Raw genomic sequence first — 16,793 nt, forward strand, 5'->3', positions numbered from 1 at the left:
CTATTTTGAGAGAGAGAACATTCAGATATTTTCAATATTAACTATTATAAGCAAACATTTCTTAAATTCCTACACAAACACTTATTTATAGCAGTGTGTGGCACTGGGGGGTGAGATGAGGCTCAGTCCCAAGCACACAAAACAACATCAGGACCTCGGCAGCCTTTATCCATCACATCCCAAATTAATTCAGGCTGCAATTAAGTCAGGCCTAGGCCCAGTCCATGGAGAGCCCAGCCTGGGATGCTGGGCAAGGCAGAGCTTCACTGCAAATTAAGAGACAGGATAATGAAAATGCTGCCCTGACCTCGTGGAGACAGAGCAGAGCTTCAGGTGGTCCTGAAGGGCAACTTGTCACAGCTAAGTGGAAGGATGAAGGTTTTGTGTCTGATCTTAGGAGAACTGTTTGGGAATCACATTTTCCCTGCTCCATTTTCCCTGAGCATCATTTTTCATTTCAGGCACAGGTTCAGAGAGCAGCCCTGTCCTCACCTGGTGAGGACACCCCAGTTCTGCCCTGTCCCCAGGCCAGCCCCAGTCCCAGTGGAAGGGCCCAGAGAGGATGCAGGAGTTATTTTCACCTGGGTTTAGTGCACACACACCACAGAGTTGTGGTTTTAGGACTGGAGGGCACAGGCACCAGAACCCAGCAGTGTCAGAGCCTGGTGATGCTGGGGAGCACTGGGATGAGCTGGGACCCCCCAGGGGTGCAGGATCTCCCTCCCCACACCCCCCCCCAGCCCAGCTCAGGACCCAGCCCAGCCCTTACCCCTTTGCAGATGGCCACTGCCTCCTTGGACATGGACTTGGGGTAGGCGACGTTGTGCTCCATGATGGACTGGAAGAGCTCATCTTCATCTTCTCCCTCAAAGGGGGCCTGGAGCAAAGCACACTCAGCTCCACACCCTGCACCTCAGAGCTCCCGTGTGCTGCTGTGGTCCCCGGCCCTGGAGCCAGCCCCACACAGTGACACCAATCTTGTCACTGCAGCCCCTGGGGCTGTGCCCCCAGTGTCACCCCCATCCACGTGGCAAGCCCCAGGGCAGCCTGTGCTCACAGTGGAACGTGACCCAGCCCAGAGATTTTAATCAATTCAAACTCAATTACCTGGCCAGCCAACATCTCATAGAGCAGGACTCCAAATGCCCACCAGTCCACAGATTTCCCATAGGGCTGGTAAGCAATGATCTGCAAAAACAACAGCACCAGCAGCATTACAGCCCCACCCTGACCCTGTGGCACAGGGCACAGCCACCATTCCCTGGGACACATCCCAGCAGTGGAATCCCTCCCCTGAGCACACCCGGAGTCCCTCCCCCTGCTCTTTGCCCTGGGAAAATTCAGGTGTGAACAGTTCACACCTTAAAGGTCTTTAAAAGGAAAGAGCTTTGAAGAAATCCCCTGTGCTGTGCAGTCCCCAGTGCTGGTTTGGGGAGGTCACAGCCCAGCAGGTGAGCAGCAGCTTTGCTCAGAGGGAATCACACAATTCAGGGGCTGTTCTCAGGCTGTCCCTGTCACCTGAGCACACACACAGCTCTGCTCAGAATAGAAAAAGGGCCAGAAATGGGTCAAGCAGATCACAGGACAGTTCCAGCCTGGAGCCACTTTGGCCACTTTGCAGCTCCCTGGAGGAGCAGGCACAGAGCAGCACAAGGGCCCTGCTCTGCTCCCAAGGGCAGTGGGATCTCTCCTCGGAGACCCACAGCCTTTAATGCCTTTCCTGGCTGCCAAAGTGATTTGCATCCTCATTTCCCATTTGCTGTTTTTTTCGGGAAAAAAAGATGAATTACAGCAAGGAGAGGAAAAGAAGAGTTAAAGTGAAAACACTTGGGCAAACACATGGAGAACTGGTCATTTGTCCTGCTCTGAAGGAGCATTAATCACCCACAGTGACAAGCTCTGCACCAACACCAGCAGCATTAATCCTGCTGGGATGAGGGAGGGAACACACGTTGGATCCAATAATGGGAAACCTCACTGGGTGCAGCAACCACAATGTGGGGTAGCACTCATTGATGTCCTAGCAAAGAGAATCTCTGTCTCTAAAACATTTAAATGGCTAAATATTAACTTCATCATTGCAAATTCAGCAGTGACAAGAGTTTAGAGGGATACTTTTAAATGAAGGGAATGGACATTTGAGAAGAACTCCTCCTCTGAATTTTGCAATCTGGCACTAAACTGTGCCCATAGAGCACTTGATGGAAGAGTCCTGTGTGACTCGATCACATCAGTAATAACCAAATGCAAACTCATTTTGTGGGGGTCTAGAGCCAGGGATGGGGAGCCTGTCCCCATCACACACATCCCTCACTGCAAACAGAGATCCAAGGATTTCCACTCCACATGAAAATCTTACCCACTGATAATTCCCTGTTTCTCACTGGCCATGCTGTGCTGGAAGCTTCTATCACACCCACAGTGAGGGGCAGGGCTGAGCTCTGGGTTTGTCATTTCCAGGAGCAACCTGTGGTGGGTCTGAGCACGCCAAGGACAGAACAGGCACAGAGCTGCCAGCAGGGTGGGCAAGGGAAAAACCCCAGAGAGGGAAAAACACTGCAGGCAGGGCAGCACCAGGACACAGCACAACAGGGAGGCACACCCAGCATCCCTGCTCCCTTAGGGGGATGTGGGGATGGACAATGCCGAGGGAGTGAACTCTGCAGGCTGATGGAGAATTCCTGAATGGCCCTGGATCAGCTGGAAAGCTGCCCAGAGACAGGTGGAGGGAGCAGCAGGAGGGTCCCAGGGACCATCAGGCCCCCCTGGTCCATACCTCGGGTGCGATGTAGTCCGGAGTGCCACAGAAGGTCTTGGTGGTCACCCCGTCCCAGATGTTCTCCTTGCACATGCCAAAGTCAGCGATCTTTATGTGCCCCTCGCTGTCCAGCATCACGTTGTCCAGCTTCAGGTCCCTGCAGGGCGACAGCAAAGCCGTGACACAACACACGGGGTGAGTGCCTGCGTCCCACAGCCCGACCCTTTGTGGATAATGTTCGGGGAAACCACTGAAAACAACTCAGAGCTCTGTCAGGATGCAGCGTTGGTTTTACTTCTAACCCAGAGGAATGCTGTGCTGGGCACAGCCCTTTGAAGTGTGGGATGGAAAACTCTCATCTGGCAGGAGAAAGGTTGAATTGATTTTTTTTCTTTCGCTCCCGTGAAAATCCAAGTGCGCTTGGAGCTCTCACCTGCTCAGCACAATTCCCTGCCTCACCTGTGCTCTGCTCCCCCCAGAACACAACCCAGCTGTGTTTCCCTCTGACCCTCACCCCCAGAATAGCCGGGGTACCCAGCCCCCAGGAGCTCTGCTCCTTTGCACAAACTCTAGAAGTGGATCCAAGCCCTGACCCCTGGATCCAAGTCCCAGCCTTGAGCCACTCCAGAGGTGGCTGCTCCAGCCTCAAGGACGCTTCTGTAGCAAGCACTGGGTATTTTGGTGCAGTTTATACATTCTTGCTGGGTTTAGGGCTGTATTTTCTAATTATCACATCAGTGCTCAGAACCCTGACAGGCCAAAGGCACACGGACACGAGCTGGGATTGGGATTTGGAGGAAGGAAGGAAGCAGAGCCACTGGGGACCAGCAGACCCAGATCTCTCCACAGCAGCTGATGGCAAAAACCAGCCCTCATGTCAAGCTTGTTCCATTTCTTTCATCTTTAGCATCTCCTGACTCCAGCAGCACTGCTGGCATCTCCCTTTGCAGAGCACTTAATGGCATCTGACATGCCCTGGGCTCTGGGAATCCTCCCAAGCAGGGGAGAGCAGTGGTGAGAGCTAAACCAGCAGCCTGTGAGGCTGGTCCTGCACATGGCAGTGACCCTGGGTGCTGGGATCATGCTGGGAATGGCAAAGAAGCCTCGGTGGCTGCAGCAGAAGTGACAGAGTGACACTGCAGAGCCCGGGACGAGCCATGGCCAGCGCTGGCTCCAGCGGCAATGGGAACAGAGCAGGGCCCTGCAGCCGAATTTGGGGATTGGAGCTGCTCCAGCTGCCAGGGAGAATTTGTGTTGTGTGGAGAGGAACACGTGGAGCAGGGGCAGGAGAGAACCAGAGCTGCCTTCCCATGAACTGGGGTAAGGCAGGAACCTCCAAACCAGGGGCACCCCCAGCTGCCAGCTCCCTTTTGGGACACACCACGTGTCCATGGCTGGACCCCACAGGCACCCAGTGATCCTACAGGCACCCAGTGACCCCACAGGCACCCAGTGACCCCACAGGCACCCAGTGACCCCACAGGTACCCAGTGACCCCACAGGTCATTTCCAACCTTAAGGATCCTGCCCCTCTACATGTGGGCAGCTGCAGAAGGAGAAGAAGAAGGAGAAAGAGAAGAAGAAGAAGAAGAAGAAGAAGAAGAAGAAGAAGAAGAAGAAGAAGAACAAGAACAAGAACAAGAACAAGAACAAGAACAAGAACAAGAACAAGAACAAGAACAAGAACAAGAACAAGAACAAGAACCTGCTCACCTACCTGTAAATGATGCCTTTGCTCTGCAGGAAGAAGAGCCCAATGGCGATTTCTGCTGCGTAGAACCTGGAGGAGGGGGTTTAAAAGGAAGACTGGTAATTACAGGAGATAAATGAGAACCTTCCTGATCAGATGGCAGCGAAGGAAACGCATCAGGCAGATGTGACCAAAGGACAAGGCAGAGAAATTGCAGAGCAGGATCACAGGAGGATGACCCGAGGCAGCTGAGCTCACAGCAGGCAGTGATGCCACCAGGCTGCTGGGGGCTGTCACTTGTGCTTACACAAATTAAGCAAGAGCTGCACCCAGGGCTGCTCCTCAGCACGCTGGCAGTGAGGCTGGGAAAGCCAGCCCTGCTCCCAGAGGCACAGGCACTGTGGGACCAGCGCTGCCTTTTGGGAATGTTCTGGGTCTCCGGGGACTCTGCCAGAGACAAGAGCCCGGTTCAGCCCACCAGGCTCAGCGTTTTTGGGCTTTATGGGAGCATCTGGAGGCTTTGAGGAACACATCTTGCTCTCAAGGAACAGGAGCCAAAAACCCCCAGTTAGCTCCTGGGGTGGCCACCCTGGCAGAGGAGCCCAAACCCAAGATCCCTCTCATCCCCTGGGGAAGGACCAGGCAGGGCAGAGCCCTGGGGTCTCCCAGGAAGCCTCCAAACCCCCCTGCCTTGTCCTTCATGTACCTGAATTGATCCCTTTAGCACAATCACTCACAAGTACAATGTACCCCAGGGGTGAGCTGGAGGCACCAGCTTCCTTAGAAAGGCCAAGAGTTCTTCTGCATCTTCCCACTCCTGATTTGTGCCACTGCAAAGTCTGTGCCTTGGACTCTGTTTGCAGCCCCATGGCACAGGCACATCCCACAGCCACCCCAAAGGTGCCAAACCACTGCACTTACACAGCGTGGGGCTCCTTGAACCTCCCAACCTGCTGGATCTGGTACATCAAATCCCCACCATTCACATATTCCATCACAAAATACAAGCGATCCTGAAGGGAAAAAAAAGCAGGCAGTTAGCAACAGGATTATCAGAGCAGGGAACCTGCAGGGGTCAGAGACAGGAGCCGAGGTGACTGGCAGCTCCAGTCTGTAATTCCAGGGAAATGCAGCCATCATCCCTGTCCTCCCCATAGGCTCCTGCTCATACAGAGCCACAAATACAAATCCCCTGGGAATGCTGGGGGCTGGAGCTCTGCCCCTCTGCAGACAGCTCCACTGGAGAAGGCAGGTGGAGGAGTCCCTAAACCAGAGGTTTTGCACTTCCCAGGAACACATTTCTTGACAGAAGCCATTTCCTGAGTGTTGTTCTGCAGGTCCTCGCTGGCAGTTCCCAGGCACTCCGTGGCTTCAGTCAAGGGATGCACAGGGGACAGGAGCTGCCATGGGGACCAAACACCAGCAGGGATGTGGGACACCCCCAGCAGGGATGTGGGACCCTCTGTGGGGTGCACAGGTGTGCAGGGGACCCCTGGTGAAGCTGGGGAGGCAGGAGGGGCTGCTCCCCTCTCCTCACTCCTTCCAGCCTGCTCTGATCACTCTGGTCACGTCCCCAGGGGGTTAAAGGAGTCCAGAGGAGGCCATGGAGCTGCTCCCAGGGCTGGAGCCAGGCTGGGAGAGCCAAGAGAAGGCTCCAGGGAGAGCTCAGAGCCCCTTCCAGTGCCTACAGAGGCTCCAGGAGAGCTGGAGAGGGACAGGGCACAAGGGCCTGCAGTGACACCCCTGGGCTGCCCCATGCCACCCACAGAAGGAAGGAAGGAAGGACACAGAGGCTGGAGCACTGCAGGAGCTGCAGGTTGGCAGCATTACATAATAAAAAAACCATTCCCATTGCTCATTTCCTCCTTAGATAAGCTTTGCTCTGCTTTTCAGGCAGGAAGGACAAGGAGCCCACAGGAGGTGCAGCTGGAGCACTGCCATGAGCAGGGCTGGGGAGAAACTGGGGGTCAGCACCCATGGGGCACTGCCCAGGCAGGGAAATGGGGTTCAGCACCCATGGGGCAATGCCCAGCCTGGCACTGCCCATCCAGACGAGCTGGGGCTCAGCAGCTGCTGCCCCAGCACAGCCCCCCCAGCCGTGGGGCAGCCCCAGGAGATCAAACACAGCAGCACAGGGGCAATGGGGCTGTGTAAAACACGTGGCACCCATGGGATGGAGCGGGGAATTTGGCTTTTCAGCTGCCTGTGGGGATTCGGGAGCAGCCCCTGTGTGAAGGACAGCCCTGGCAGGGGCTGGCCACGTGCAGCAATGTCACCTTGAGCAGGCACAGCCACGGCAGGCAGCCCGTGACAGGCACGGCAGCGCCGGGCTCGGCTGCAGCTGCCTCCTAAATATATCAGTGTGCTTCTGGGAGGGAGAATATTAAAGAGATGGGCTCTTGAAACAGCCAGAGCCAGCTGAGCTCGAAAAGCAGGAGCTGAGCTTTCCTCCTTTGGGTGGGGAAGGAGAGCTGGAGCTCCAGGGGAAGCAGTGCTGTGACTAAAGCAGGCAGATGGCTGGGCTGCCCACGGGCAGGAGAGATGGGCACAGAGAGCTGTGAGTGCCACCAAGGCATGGGCACAGAGAGCTGGCAGTGCCACCCAGGGATGGGCACAGAGCTGGCCTGGCTGCTGGCAGTGCCACCAAGGATGGTGTCTGGCCAAGTCTGGAGCATCCAAACTCACAGAGCAGCACAGGGATGTGAATGCACAGCACAGAGGTGTGAATGCACTGCAGAGCCTGGCACGGAGCTGGTGACACTCCCCCCCTCCCTGGGTGACAATCCCAGGGCTCCTTTCAGTGCCCTGCATGACCTGCTCCATCCTCTGCACGCTGGGGATGAGAGGCAGAGCCAGAACAGCAGCCAGGCTCCCCATCCACACCTCACTGGATACTGGCAATAAATCCTTCTCTGGGAGGGTGGGCAGGGCTGGCACAGGGTGCCCAGAGCAGCTGTGGCTGTCCCTGGATCCCTGGCAGTGTCCCAGGCCAGGCTGGACAGGGCTTGGAGCAGCCTGGGACAGTGGGAGGTGTCCCTGCCCATGGAATGATGTGAGGTCCCTTCCAACCCAAACCATCCCAGCAATCTGTGATTTATCCTCTCAGTGATTCTGTGATCTCTCATCTCAGTGTGGCTTCTGTGCCCCAGAGGTCACAGCAAGGGCAGGGCTCACCTGGGGACACCCAGGGACCCCCAGCCCACCCCTATCCCAGAGCCCAGGCTCTGAGCTGGGACCCTGCAGAGCCCCCCAGACCCCCCAGCACCTCCCACCCTCCAGCCCCAGGCAGGAGCTCTCTCCTTGCTCATCTTCCCTTTTCCTTTAAAACACAGATTTGGGGCTTTTCTCTCTCCCAAAGCCGCTGAGCCAACAGCCCTGGTGGAGAAGTGTGCTCTGGACTGTGCTCCCAGAAATCAAAGTGCTTTGTGCCAGCCTTTGATAATACACCCTGCTATACATTTTGATTACATTACAAATACGATTACTATTAAGCTACTACAGGTCTGGCAGGAATAATCCTGCACTGACTCACTCCAGATGCCAGGGAGATGCTGTGTGAAGTAGCTGCTGCTGCCACATCCTGATTGCTGTGCTGCAAAGCCGGGCCACAGGCTTTAAATACACTCAATGTGTTTGGTAAATGCAATTTCTGGGATAATATTAAAATGTAATCCTCCTGGAAAGCATTGTTACGGTTCTAAAGGGCTCTGCTGATTCCCACTGACGTGTACCTGGACATTCTCATTCACAGGCTGCTCGAGGGCTGGGCAGGGATTGTGTTAAAGGTGCCCTGTCCCCCTCTCCACTCCTGACTCATACAAACCCAATCACACAGCCATGGAAAAGTGGATTTCCTGCACTCTGGATTAGATTTCTCCCTTTGCCCAGGGCTTTGATCAGAGGAATGAGTGCTGGGGGAAAAGTGCAGCACTTTGCTCTTGAAGCACAAGGGGTGTTGTGGGCTGGGGGCACCTGAGGGGCTGAAATCACCTCTAATGTCACCAGCAGCTCCTGCTGATCCCATCCCAGGCTGCAGCTCTTGTGCATTAACTCCATTTCACACACACACACACACATTTTGGTCCTGGAGGAACTTTTGCCAGAGACCTGGAGAAGGTGTGAGGCTGCCAAAGCCATTGTGAATCCTCTGCCTTGGCAAAGTGCAGTGATGTAGAGAGAACATAAAATCCTGGCATGGTTTGGGTTGGCAGGGACCTTAAAGCCCATCCAGTGCCACCCCCTGCCATGGGCAGGGACACCTCCTGTGGACACACACATTTAGAGAGCTGGGGAATCACAGCTTGGAAATTCCTTCCAGGCCTGGATTTCTCCTGACTCTCAGCTCCATTCCCAGGCTGACAAGCTGACTGCAGCTTCAGTTAGGGAGGAGTCTCCCAGGGTGATAACATGGTGACAAACAGAGTGGAATTCATCACCAACATTCACCCCTGGTGTCTTTCCCGTGGGACACATCCTGAGGTGCTGTCCCAAGGATGTTTTTCCCAATTGTCCAATGAGCTCCTGTGCTGTCCTGGCTGCACTGACACACTTTAAATCCGGGCTGTCTGTACAATAAATTGGCCTTTTTTCCCCAAAGTGTGTCGCTGTCCTTTCTCTCTCTTTGCAGGGCAGCCACCACACCCTCCCACCATCCCAGGCTGCTCCAAGCCCCAGTGCCCAACCCTTGGACACCATTCCAGTCCATTCTGCCAAGTGTCAGGCTCCCAGTTGGGAGTCCCCAGGCCCCTTGGTGGGCACCAGCTGTGGCACCAGCCCTTACCATGGTCTGGAAGCAGGAGTGGAGCTGGGTGAGGAAGGGAGGCTTCCCCGAGAGAGCCAGGACTCGTTTTTCCACCATGGTGCACTCCACGTCGTCGTCCTGGATAACCACGTCCTTCTTGAGGATCTTCACAGCATAGAGCTCGTCTGTGCCCTTCCTCTCTGCCAGCATCACCTGCACGAGGGACAGCACGGCTCAGGGGCATGGGACAATGTGTGGGGCATGGGACAATGTGTGGGACCATGGAATTGTGTGGGACCATGGAATTGTGTGGACCCACAGTATCCTGAGCTGAGGCAGGCACAGCCAGTGGCTCCTTGTCCTGTGGCTCCCCTGAGGAGAGCTGCAGGTGCCAAACCACAGCAAAGCTGCCAGGGATATTCCCAGAAGAGTGCAGGGACTCTAAGGAGTGACACATCCCCTCCCTGTGCACCTCATGGCCTCGAGCAGCCCAGCACAAGGGGTTTGGTGACAACTGAGAGAGGGAGGGACCAGGGATCAGCTGTGGCTGCCCCTGCATCCCTGGCAGTGTCCCAGGCCAGGCTGGAGCAGCCTGGCACAGTGCAAGGTGTCCCTGCCATGACAGGGTGGCACTGGGTGACCTTTAAGGTCTTTTCCAGCCCCAGGCATTGCCTGTTCCTGTGCCAGGGCAGCAGACACAGCTGCCTCACAGTGCCTGCACCTCTGCCCTCCCCCGTAGCTCTGCCCAAACAGACCTGGTTTGGTTCCCTGCCTCCATTTCTCCCCGTTTTACACGAGCTGAGCTTTACAAGGCACAGGTGCTAAAACCAGAGCTCATTTTTAGGTGATAAAAGCAGAAGTGCTTTGGCTGCTCAAAATTGGTGGAAAAGAAGAAGTAACCACTCCAGGAACTTATTTTGAGGGGAAATTAAACCTGTTACCTCGTGTAAGAGCATTATGTACAGTATCAGTCATATACAGACCTGCCTTGCCATCCCCAGCCCTGGCAGAGGAGAGGTGACTAAAGCAGGGAGCCCCTGAGCCCTGGGGGGACCTTGCTGAGGACGTGGCTCCCACCCCCCTCTGCAGTGCAGAGCTTGGCTGGGGTACCCCAAAAATGCCCAAACTGCTCCAGGCCACCCATGGCTGGGAATGGGTCATGAAGCAGCTCCCAGTGAGCCAGCCCTGAGCTGAGCCAGCCCTGAGCTGAGCCAGCCCTGAGCTGAGCTTTCCCTGCTCTGGGAGAAACTGGGGGACAGGCAGGGGATGGCCAGGGTGTGTGCCCAGCAGGGCAGGCTGGGAACCACCCTCTGCTGCTCTCCTGAGGCTCCTCTGGGCTGGGTTCCCCTCTCCTGTACTCCAGAATCCCAGAACCCTTTAGGTTGGAGGAGATCTCCAAGGTGATTGAGTCCAACCCGTGACAAATCCCCACCTTGTCCCCAGCCCAGAGTGCCACATCCAGGCCCTCCTCCAGGGAAGGGGACACCAAACGTCCTTGGGCAGCCCCTTCCAGTGGCTGACCACCCTTTCCAGGAATAAATTCCTCCTGATGTCTGAAGGTGTTCAGATCCCAAAGACCCACAGAGCCCCCGGCACAGCCCAGAGCCCGGGATGGGGATGGGTGACAGGGGCAGCAGGGCCCCAGTCTCAGCGTGCCCTGCCCTCCTGGCACCCAGAGCAGAGCCCTGCACAGCTTGGGGGTTCTCAGAGCCCAGCAGAACTCCCCCAGCTCACTGGAACCCAGAACTGCAGCGGCCAAAGGCTCCTCCCTGCTCAGCAAAACAACACAAACCCCCAGAAAGCCTGACAGCTCCAGAGCACGACAGATTGATTAGCTGCAAAAACATGAGCAAGCCACCTAATTCCACTTTCCTCTATTTATAATACAGCAAAGCAAACCCAGGCTGGGCTGTGCCAAGCACTGCCTCCCCCTGTGGCAGCACCTCCCTGCCACCAGCCTGGGGACCCCGGGGTGCCAGGGGCATCTGTTCCTGGCTCTGAACGTGCCAAGGCAGCAGCACACAGCCCCAAGCCCCTGTTTTCCAAGGCAGATCCTTCTCCCACCCCCTAAACCCGGCTGCCTGGCTCGGGGGATCTCCATCTGCCAGCGCACTCGCTGGGAAGCAGATTGCATTCCTTTTTAACTTTTTATTGGTGCAGGGAAAAAAAAAAAAAAAAAAAAAAAAAAAAGCTGATATTTAACTTGATTTATTCCTGTAATATAGAGTGTTTGTTTGGGAATGCTCCAGCATAAGAACTGGAGATATTCTGAACACAGAGAAAGCAACTTTGTCAAACTCCACCGAGGCCAACTCGTTGGTGCTCCTGACCCTGGAGAGAGCAAAGTGCTGAGCAGTAAATCTGAGGCCAAAGGGTTAATAGAGACAGACAGAGGCCCACTAAAACAGTGTGGCTGCAGCCCAGGAGCTCTCCCAGGCAGCAGGGACTGGCAGGAGGGAGGCTGGCAGCAGGCAGCCAGGCACAGGAGAGGGAGGGACACAGTGCCAGCCTTGGACAGGGATGGCAACGCCATGGGCACAAGCAGCTGCTGGGCACACCAGGGGCTGGGCAGCTGGGCTGTTCTCCCTGCCCCAGGCACCTCTGCTGGCTCCTCCCGAACATCTGGCACCTCTGGATGCACAGGAGGCGGGGACAGCGGCACCTGGGTGTCCCCGGGGCAGCAGGGATGCCTGGGGAGGTGCAGGCACACGTGAGGGCGAGGCTGCATCCACCCGGAGAAACCAACGTGCTGTTTTAATTAGCGCTAATTAGCATATTTATAACATTCTGTTCCAGGGAACAGTTTCTGTCACACATTCCCTTATATAAGCCCGAGCCGGCTGAGGAGTTTGTTAATGTTTCTCAAACTGAAGGCAAGAAGGCGGCGGGGACACGGCACAGCCACGGAGCCTGAAGGTGCCAGGCTCTGGCTTTGAGAGGATGAGGAGTTGGGAGGGAGGGGACAGGGGACATTGCGGTGTGACAGCGGCACGGGGATGATGATGCTCTGGGGGCTGGGCACCATCAGGACCTCCCCATTCCCTGCCCATGTCCCAGACGCTGCCGTGGCTCTCGGGGCTCTCCAGCTCTGGAGAGGCAGCAAACACCCACAGAGAGGCTGGGAGCTCGCAAAGCTCCAATGCCACAGAAGGATGGAGGGGAGGGATGTTCCTGCTGCACCCCTGAGCTCATCCCTGCACACCCTCCTCATCTCTGCCCCAGGAATGAGCCTGCAGGCACAGCAATAGTCCCTGCAATTAAAGGCAATTCACTAATGAGAGTGGAGCTTCCTGCAGAGCCCCAGCCTGCCCCGGATCCCCCATGGAAACCAGGAGAGTCGGCAAGACCCCAAGAAAAATGAAGGTTCCAAATCACATAATTACCAGGAGAATGGAACTCTGTTACTGCTCACAACCGGCCTGGGAAGTTCATTAAAATATTCCCATCTATTTGTAATTATTAGAGAAGAAGAAAACCCCAACCAAACGAAAAAGAGCTTTGAAGACACAGCTCATCCCCTGCTGCCCAAAAGGATGGATTTTGTGGTGGTCTCATCAGACACCACAGGGGAGCCTCACCTTCCCAAAGCTGCCTTTCCCCAGCACCATCAGGAAGTTGAAATCCGAAAGTTTCATCCTGTCTCTGCTGCCGTTGTTGTCCAGTTTGGAAATTGCATTTCTGGTCTTCTCATCTGCAGCCTTGGAGCCCGTTCCAATCTTGGCTCTCTGCAAAGGTGGAGATGGGGCAGGGAGGAAGAGAAAACACGACTGAGAACAGCAATGAATGGGAATTACAAACGCAGTGGGTGTTACCAAAATCCCACCTCAGCAGCTCAAAAACCTCCCTGAGCTTTGGGAGCCTTTTCCATGGGCGTGATGGGGACAGCCAAAAAAGCCAAGAAAGCCAAAAAAGTCAAAAAAAGCCAAGAAAGCCAAAAAAAGCCAAGAAAGGCACTGGAGAAATCACCAGCCCTGGCACATGGCACTGCTCAGCTGCTTCCCACTTAACTCTGCCAGAGCAACTGGGAATCACCTCTGCCCATGTCACCCTCCTGCCTGTGCCATGTCCAGGTCATCCAAAGCAGGGGAAAGAGGCCTAAAGAAACATTTTTGGGATGAAAACTGGCTTCTGTCTCTTACCTCACCAGAAAAAGAGGGGGGGAATATAAATATATGAAGGTAAAACATGGTTTTTTTTTATCCAGCTGCACATCCATGAGTGCCCTGTGGTCTCCCCCATCTGAGATATTCTGGGATTGTACCTGAGACTGGAGGGAATCACAGAGGAAGCCACCAAGTAGGACCCTGCCAAACCCCATTTTTAAACCCCAGCCCCCTCAGGGCTGTGATGTGCTGTAAAATCCCTCTCCCAATTTATTCCCTTTTAATTTCCAGCAAAGTGTGGAGTGTGAGGCTGTGCCGAGCTCAGCCGAGTGTGAAATTCCATTACCCTGATCCCGGTGGTTCAATCTGGCTGCTGCTGCAGCCCCTCCACACGGCCAATCTCCAGCCTTTGCTGTGCTAATTGCTTCTCTCAAGGGTCTCCAGGCTCCACAATCCCCCACTCAAGGTCACCTGCAGCACCTCGGAGCACCTGAACAGCTCCAGCACTGAGGAATGGTGTCTGGGATTCTCACACTCCAGTGCTGTGACCACGGCTCTGCCCTGGCATGTTCTGGGCTCCAGCACCCTCCACTCCTCACTCCCAGCCCCAGCACGAGCCATGGCCCAGCTGGAAGGGGATTCCATGCCTGGGACACCACAGCTGGAAGGGGATTCCATGTCTAGGACACCACAGCTGGAAGGGGATTCCCTACCTGGACACCACAGCTGGAAGGGGATTCCATGTCTAGGACACCACAGCTGGAAGGGGATTCCCTACCTGGACACCACAGCTGGAAGGGGATTGATTCCCTGCCTGGGACAGGCACACAGCCAGGTGAGGGACAGGTGTGCCCTGGCACCTCTGGACAGTGTTTGTTTTCTGATGTGGAGATAATTCATCATCCGACTGCCCTGACCATTTTAACACCACTGGAACACCGTGAAATACAACAAAAGCCACCTGTTAGTTCTTTGTACAGCCAAAAATTGGTTGTAGCCAACCATTGTATTAGAACTGTCTTTCCTTGGATACTCAGGAAAGGTGTGCATAAAAAAGATAAAAAAAGATAAAAAAAGATAAAAAAGAAAGGAGAACAGGAGCTCTGCAGTCTCTGCTACAATTACAGAGTTCATGCTGGGAACCATAAGGGCAACTCTCTCATTTCTTATGGCTCATTGCATGTGAGTCTCCAGATGCACCACACTCATTCCCAGGCTTCTGTGGAGACTTCAGCTACACTGAAAAACGGCAAATTTCTGCTAATTCAGCAGCGTCTGCATCAATCATTCAGCAAGAACTTCCATGGCTTATTAAGTGGGAAATGGACATTTCTCCTTGGAGCCTCCCTGGGCTGGACCCTGCTCCACTTTCCAGGGCAGGGAATGTCCCTTGGTGAGGGCAGGGCAGGCAGTGAGGAAAAACCCCTGAGAGTCCAAGGAAAATCAATTCACCTCGAATTTCTGCCTCAGCTCCTCGTTTCCTTCCTCTCCCTCGGGAGGCACCGGGACGTTGAAATATTCGCCCTCCTCCTGGCTGAGCAGCTTGAACCTGGAGGGACAGAGGGACAGGGAAGGACAGAGGGACAGACAGAACACAGGTGAGGGGCTGCAGGGAGGCAGGATCTCACCTCTGCTCCAGCACAGCTTTTCCTCTGCTGTTCCAGCATCCAGGGGACCCTTCCCCAGGACAGCGAGGGACCCAGAAATGTCCCTGCAGCCACCTCGGTGGCTGCAGGGACATTTCTGGGTCCCTCGCTGTCCTGTGGACCCCTCCCCAACCCCGGGAGTGTCTCCACTGCGAACTATGCTGGGCACACAGAGCTTCCAAAGCAATGCTGACCCCAATCCCACAGACAAACTCGTGTTTTCTCGTGGCAGAGCCCCATCCATCAGCTGCCCCACGGGCACAGAGCCAGGCTGGCACTGCCAAGCCAGGCAGGATGATGCTCCAGAGGAGCAGAAAAACTCGCACAGCGATTGTGAGAAATCATGGAAACACCACGCAGATCCCAGGAACTTCACCCCTGCTGGGGGCACAGCCCAGATCCACACCAGGATAGATCCTGGCTGGGTTATCCCAGAGCTCCAGAACAAAGCCCTGTGTGCACAGCACAAGCTCAGGCTCTGCCTTCCAGCTTGTTTTCTCCATTAACTGCACTTGTTTGGATATAAAACATGGATCAGAGCTCCTTCTCCTTCAGTTTACCCCAGCCAGCCCTGTGACAAGGAAAATCACTTAGATCTCCACTGACACGATTTTTAAAAGGCTGGGAGTTGCTCAGGCTTTGGGCTGTGTCAGGAGCTGGCAGCACATGGCACTCACACACCCTCACAGGTGACTGGGAATTTGTCCCCAGCAGGGCTGGCAGTGAGGAGCACGGTGCCACTGTGCCAGCCACTGTGCCCAGCTCGGTGGGGAGCACCCAGGAGTGGCACAGCGTGGGCACCCAGCCCTCCCAATTCCTCCTCCTCCCCACTCTCTGCTCTCAGGGAGATGTGCCCAGCTTCCATGGTGGAAAAAACCAGTCTGGGGTATCCAGTCAGCTTAATTACATGCAGGGTTTGGTTTCCAAAAGACATTTAACATCCCTTTTTAATTATTACACTGGCCATGGACAGGTAAACCTGGAAAACCAGGGGAATAAAGCACCACGTGTCCTGCTGGGGGGGACCAAATGGAAATGGAAATGGAGAGACCCATCCAGGGCTGCTCCAGACCTGCTGTGCTCATGGCTCGGTGCTAATGAGTGGCTGTAATTACACACGTGCTGATTACACAGCTCCCCTTGCTCTGAGCAGCGCCCCCCACCAGCTCAGAGGGGTCCCCCCACTCCCCCGGTGTCTCCCCAGCACAGAAACAGAGAGGATCCAAGCAGAAAATGCTGGAAAACATCTGGCAGATGCTGGCAGGCAGTGCCAGCTCCTCCCCGAGCCCTTCAGGCACAGCAGCCCTGGGTACCTGGCTGTGCCCCAGGAAGGAACAGCCCCCAAAACCCCCAGCCTGGGGACGAGGTGACACCAAACCAGTCCATGCTGGGCACTCACACACTGCCCTGGCACCCCTGGGTGTCACAGACACCCCACCCACGGCACAGTGACCCTCAGCAGCCCAGATGTGGAGCAGCTGGAGCAGAGGGAAGCCCCAGGAAGTCTCCCCACTCCCTGGGCTGCTTTGTGCCCACGGTGTTGATAAATCAAAATCATCTCACCATCCATCCACGCCGGATTTCTGCAGCTCAGAGATGCCAAAGGACAGGGAGCCCATGAAATCATTCCTGCTGGTCAGATCCCAGTCCCAGATCTCCACTGACAACCTCCTGTCTTTGTCTGCCTCCTTCAGCTGGCTGCAAGACACGAAGGGACAAGGGTTTGACCCTGGGGCTGCCCCCACAGCACCGTGTGCCCCCCCTGCTCCACACGGCTGCCAGGGCAAGGGATGCTCCTCAGGGCCTGCTGAGGTCTCCAGTATTGAATTTCCAAGGCTCAGGGCAGAGGTTTGAG

The 16,793-nt window shown here is 55.4% G+C and overlaps 1 protein-coding gene across 2 annotated transcripts in view; it reads right to left on the reverse strand.

Moving 5' to 3' along the window:
• The window catches only part of PRKCB (protein kinase C beta), an 82,196-nt gene that overhangs the window by 14,898 nt on the left and 50,505 nt on the right, over positions 1-16,793 (reverse strand). For both annotated transcript variants that reach the window (XM_014886394.2, XM_014886393.2), the window contains exons 7-15: positions 16,502-16,636; positions 14,745-14,841; positions 12,768-12,914; positions 9,229-9,402; positions 5,370-5,461; positions 4,476-4,538; positions 2,777-2,915; positions 1,108-1,188; positions 770-877 (exon numbers count right to left, since the gene is read on the reverse strand). In XM_014886394.2, the coding sequence (XP_014741880.1) occupies positions 770-877; positions 1,108-1,188; positions 2,777-2,915; positions 4,476-4,538; positions 5,370-5,461; positions 9,229-9,402; positions 12,768-12,914; positions 14,745-14,841; positions 16,502-16,636 (1,036 nt within the window). The remainder of the gene's footprint in view (positions 1-769; positions 878-1,107; positions 1,189-2,776; positions 2,916-4,475; positions 4,539-5,369; positions 5,462-9,228; positions 9,403-12,767; positions 12,915-14,744; positions 14,842-16,501; positions 16,637-16,793) is intronic.

Source organism: Sturnus vulgaris, chromosome 16 (genome assembly GCF_052056855.1).
Source record: "Sturnus vulgaris isolate bStuVul1 chromosome 16, bStuVul1.hap1, whole genome shotgun sequence".
NCBI lineage: Eukaryota > Metazoa > Chordata > Aves > Passeriformes > Sturnidae > Sturnus > Sturnus vulgaris.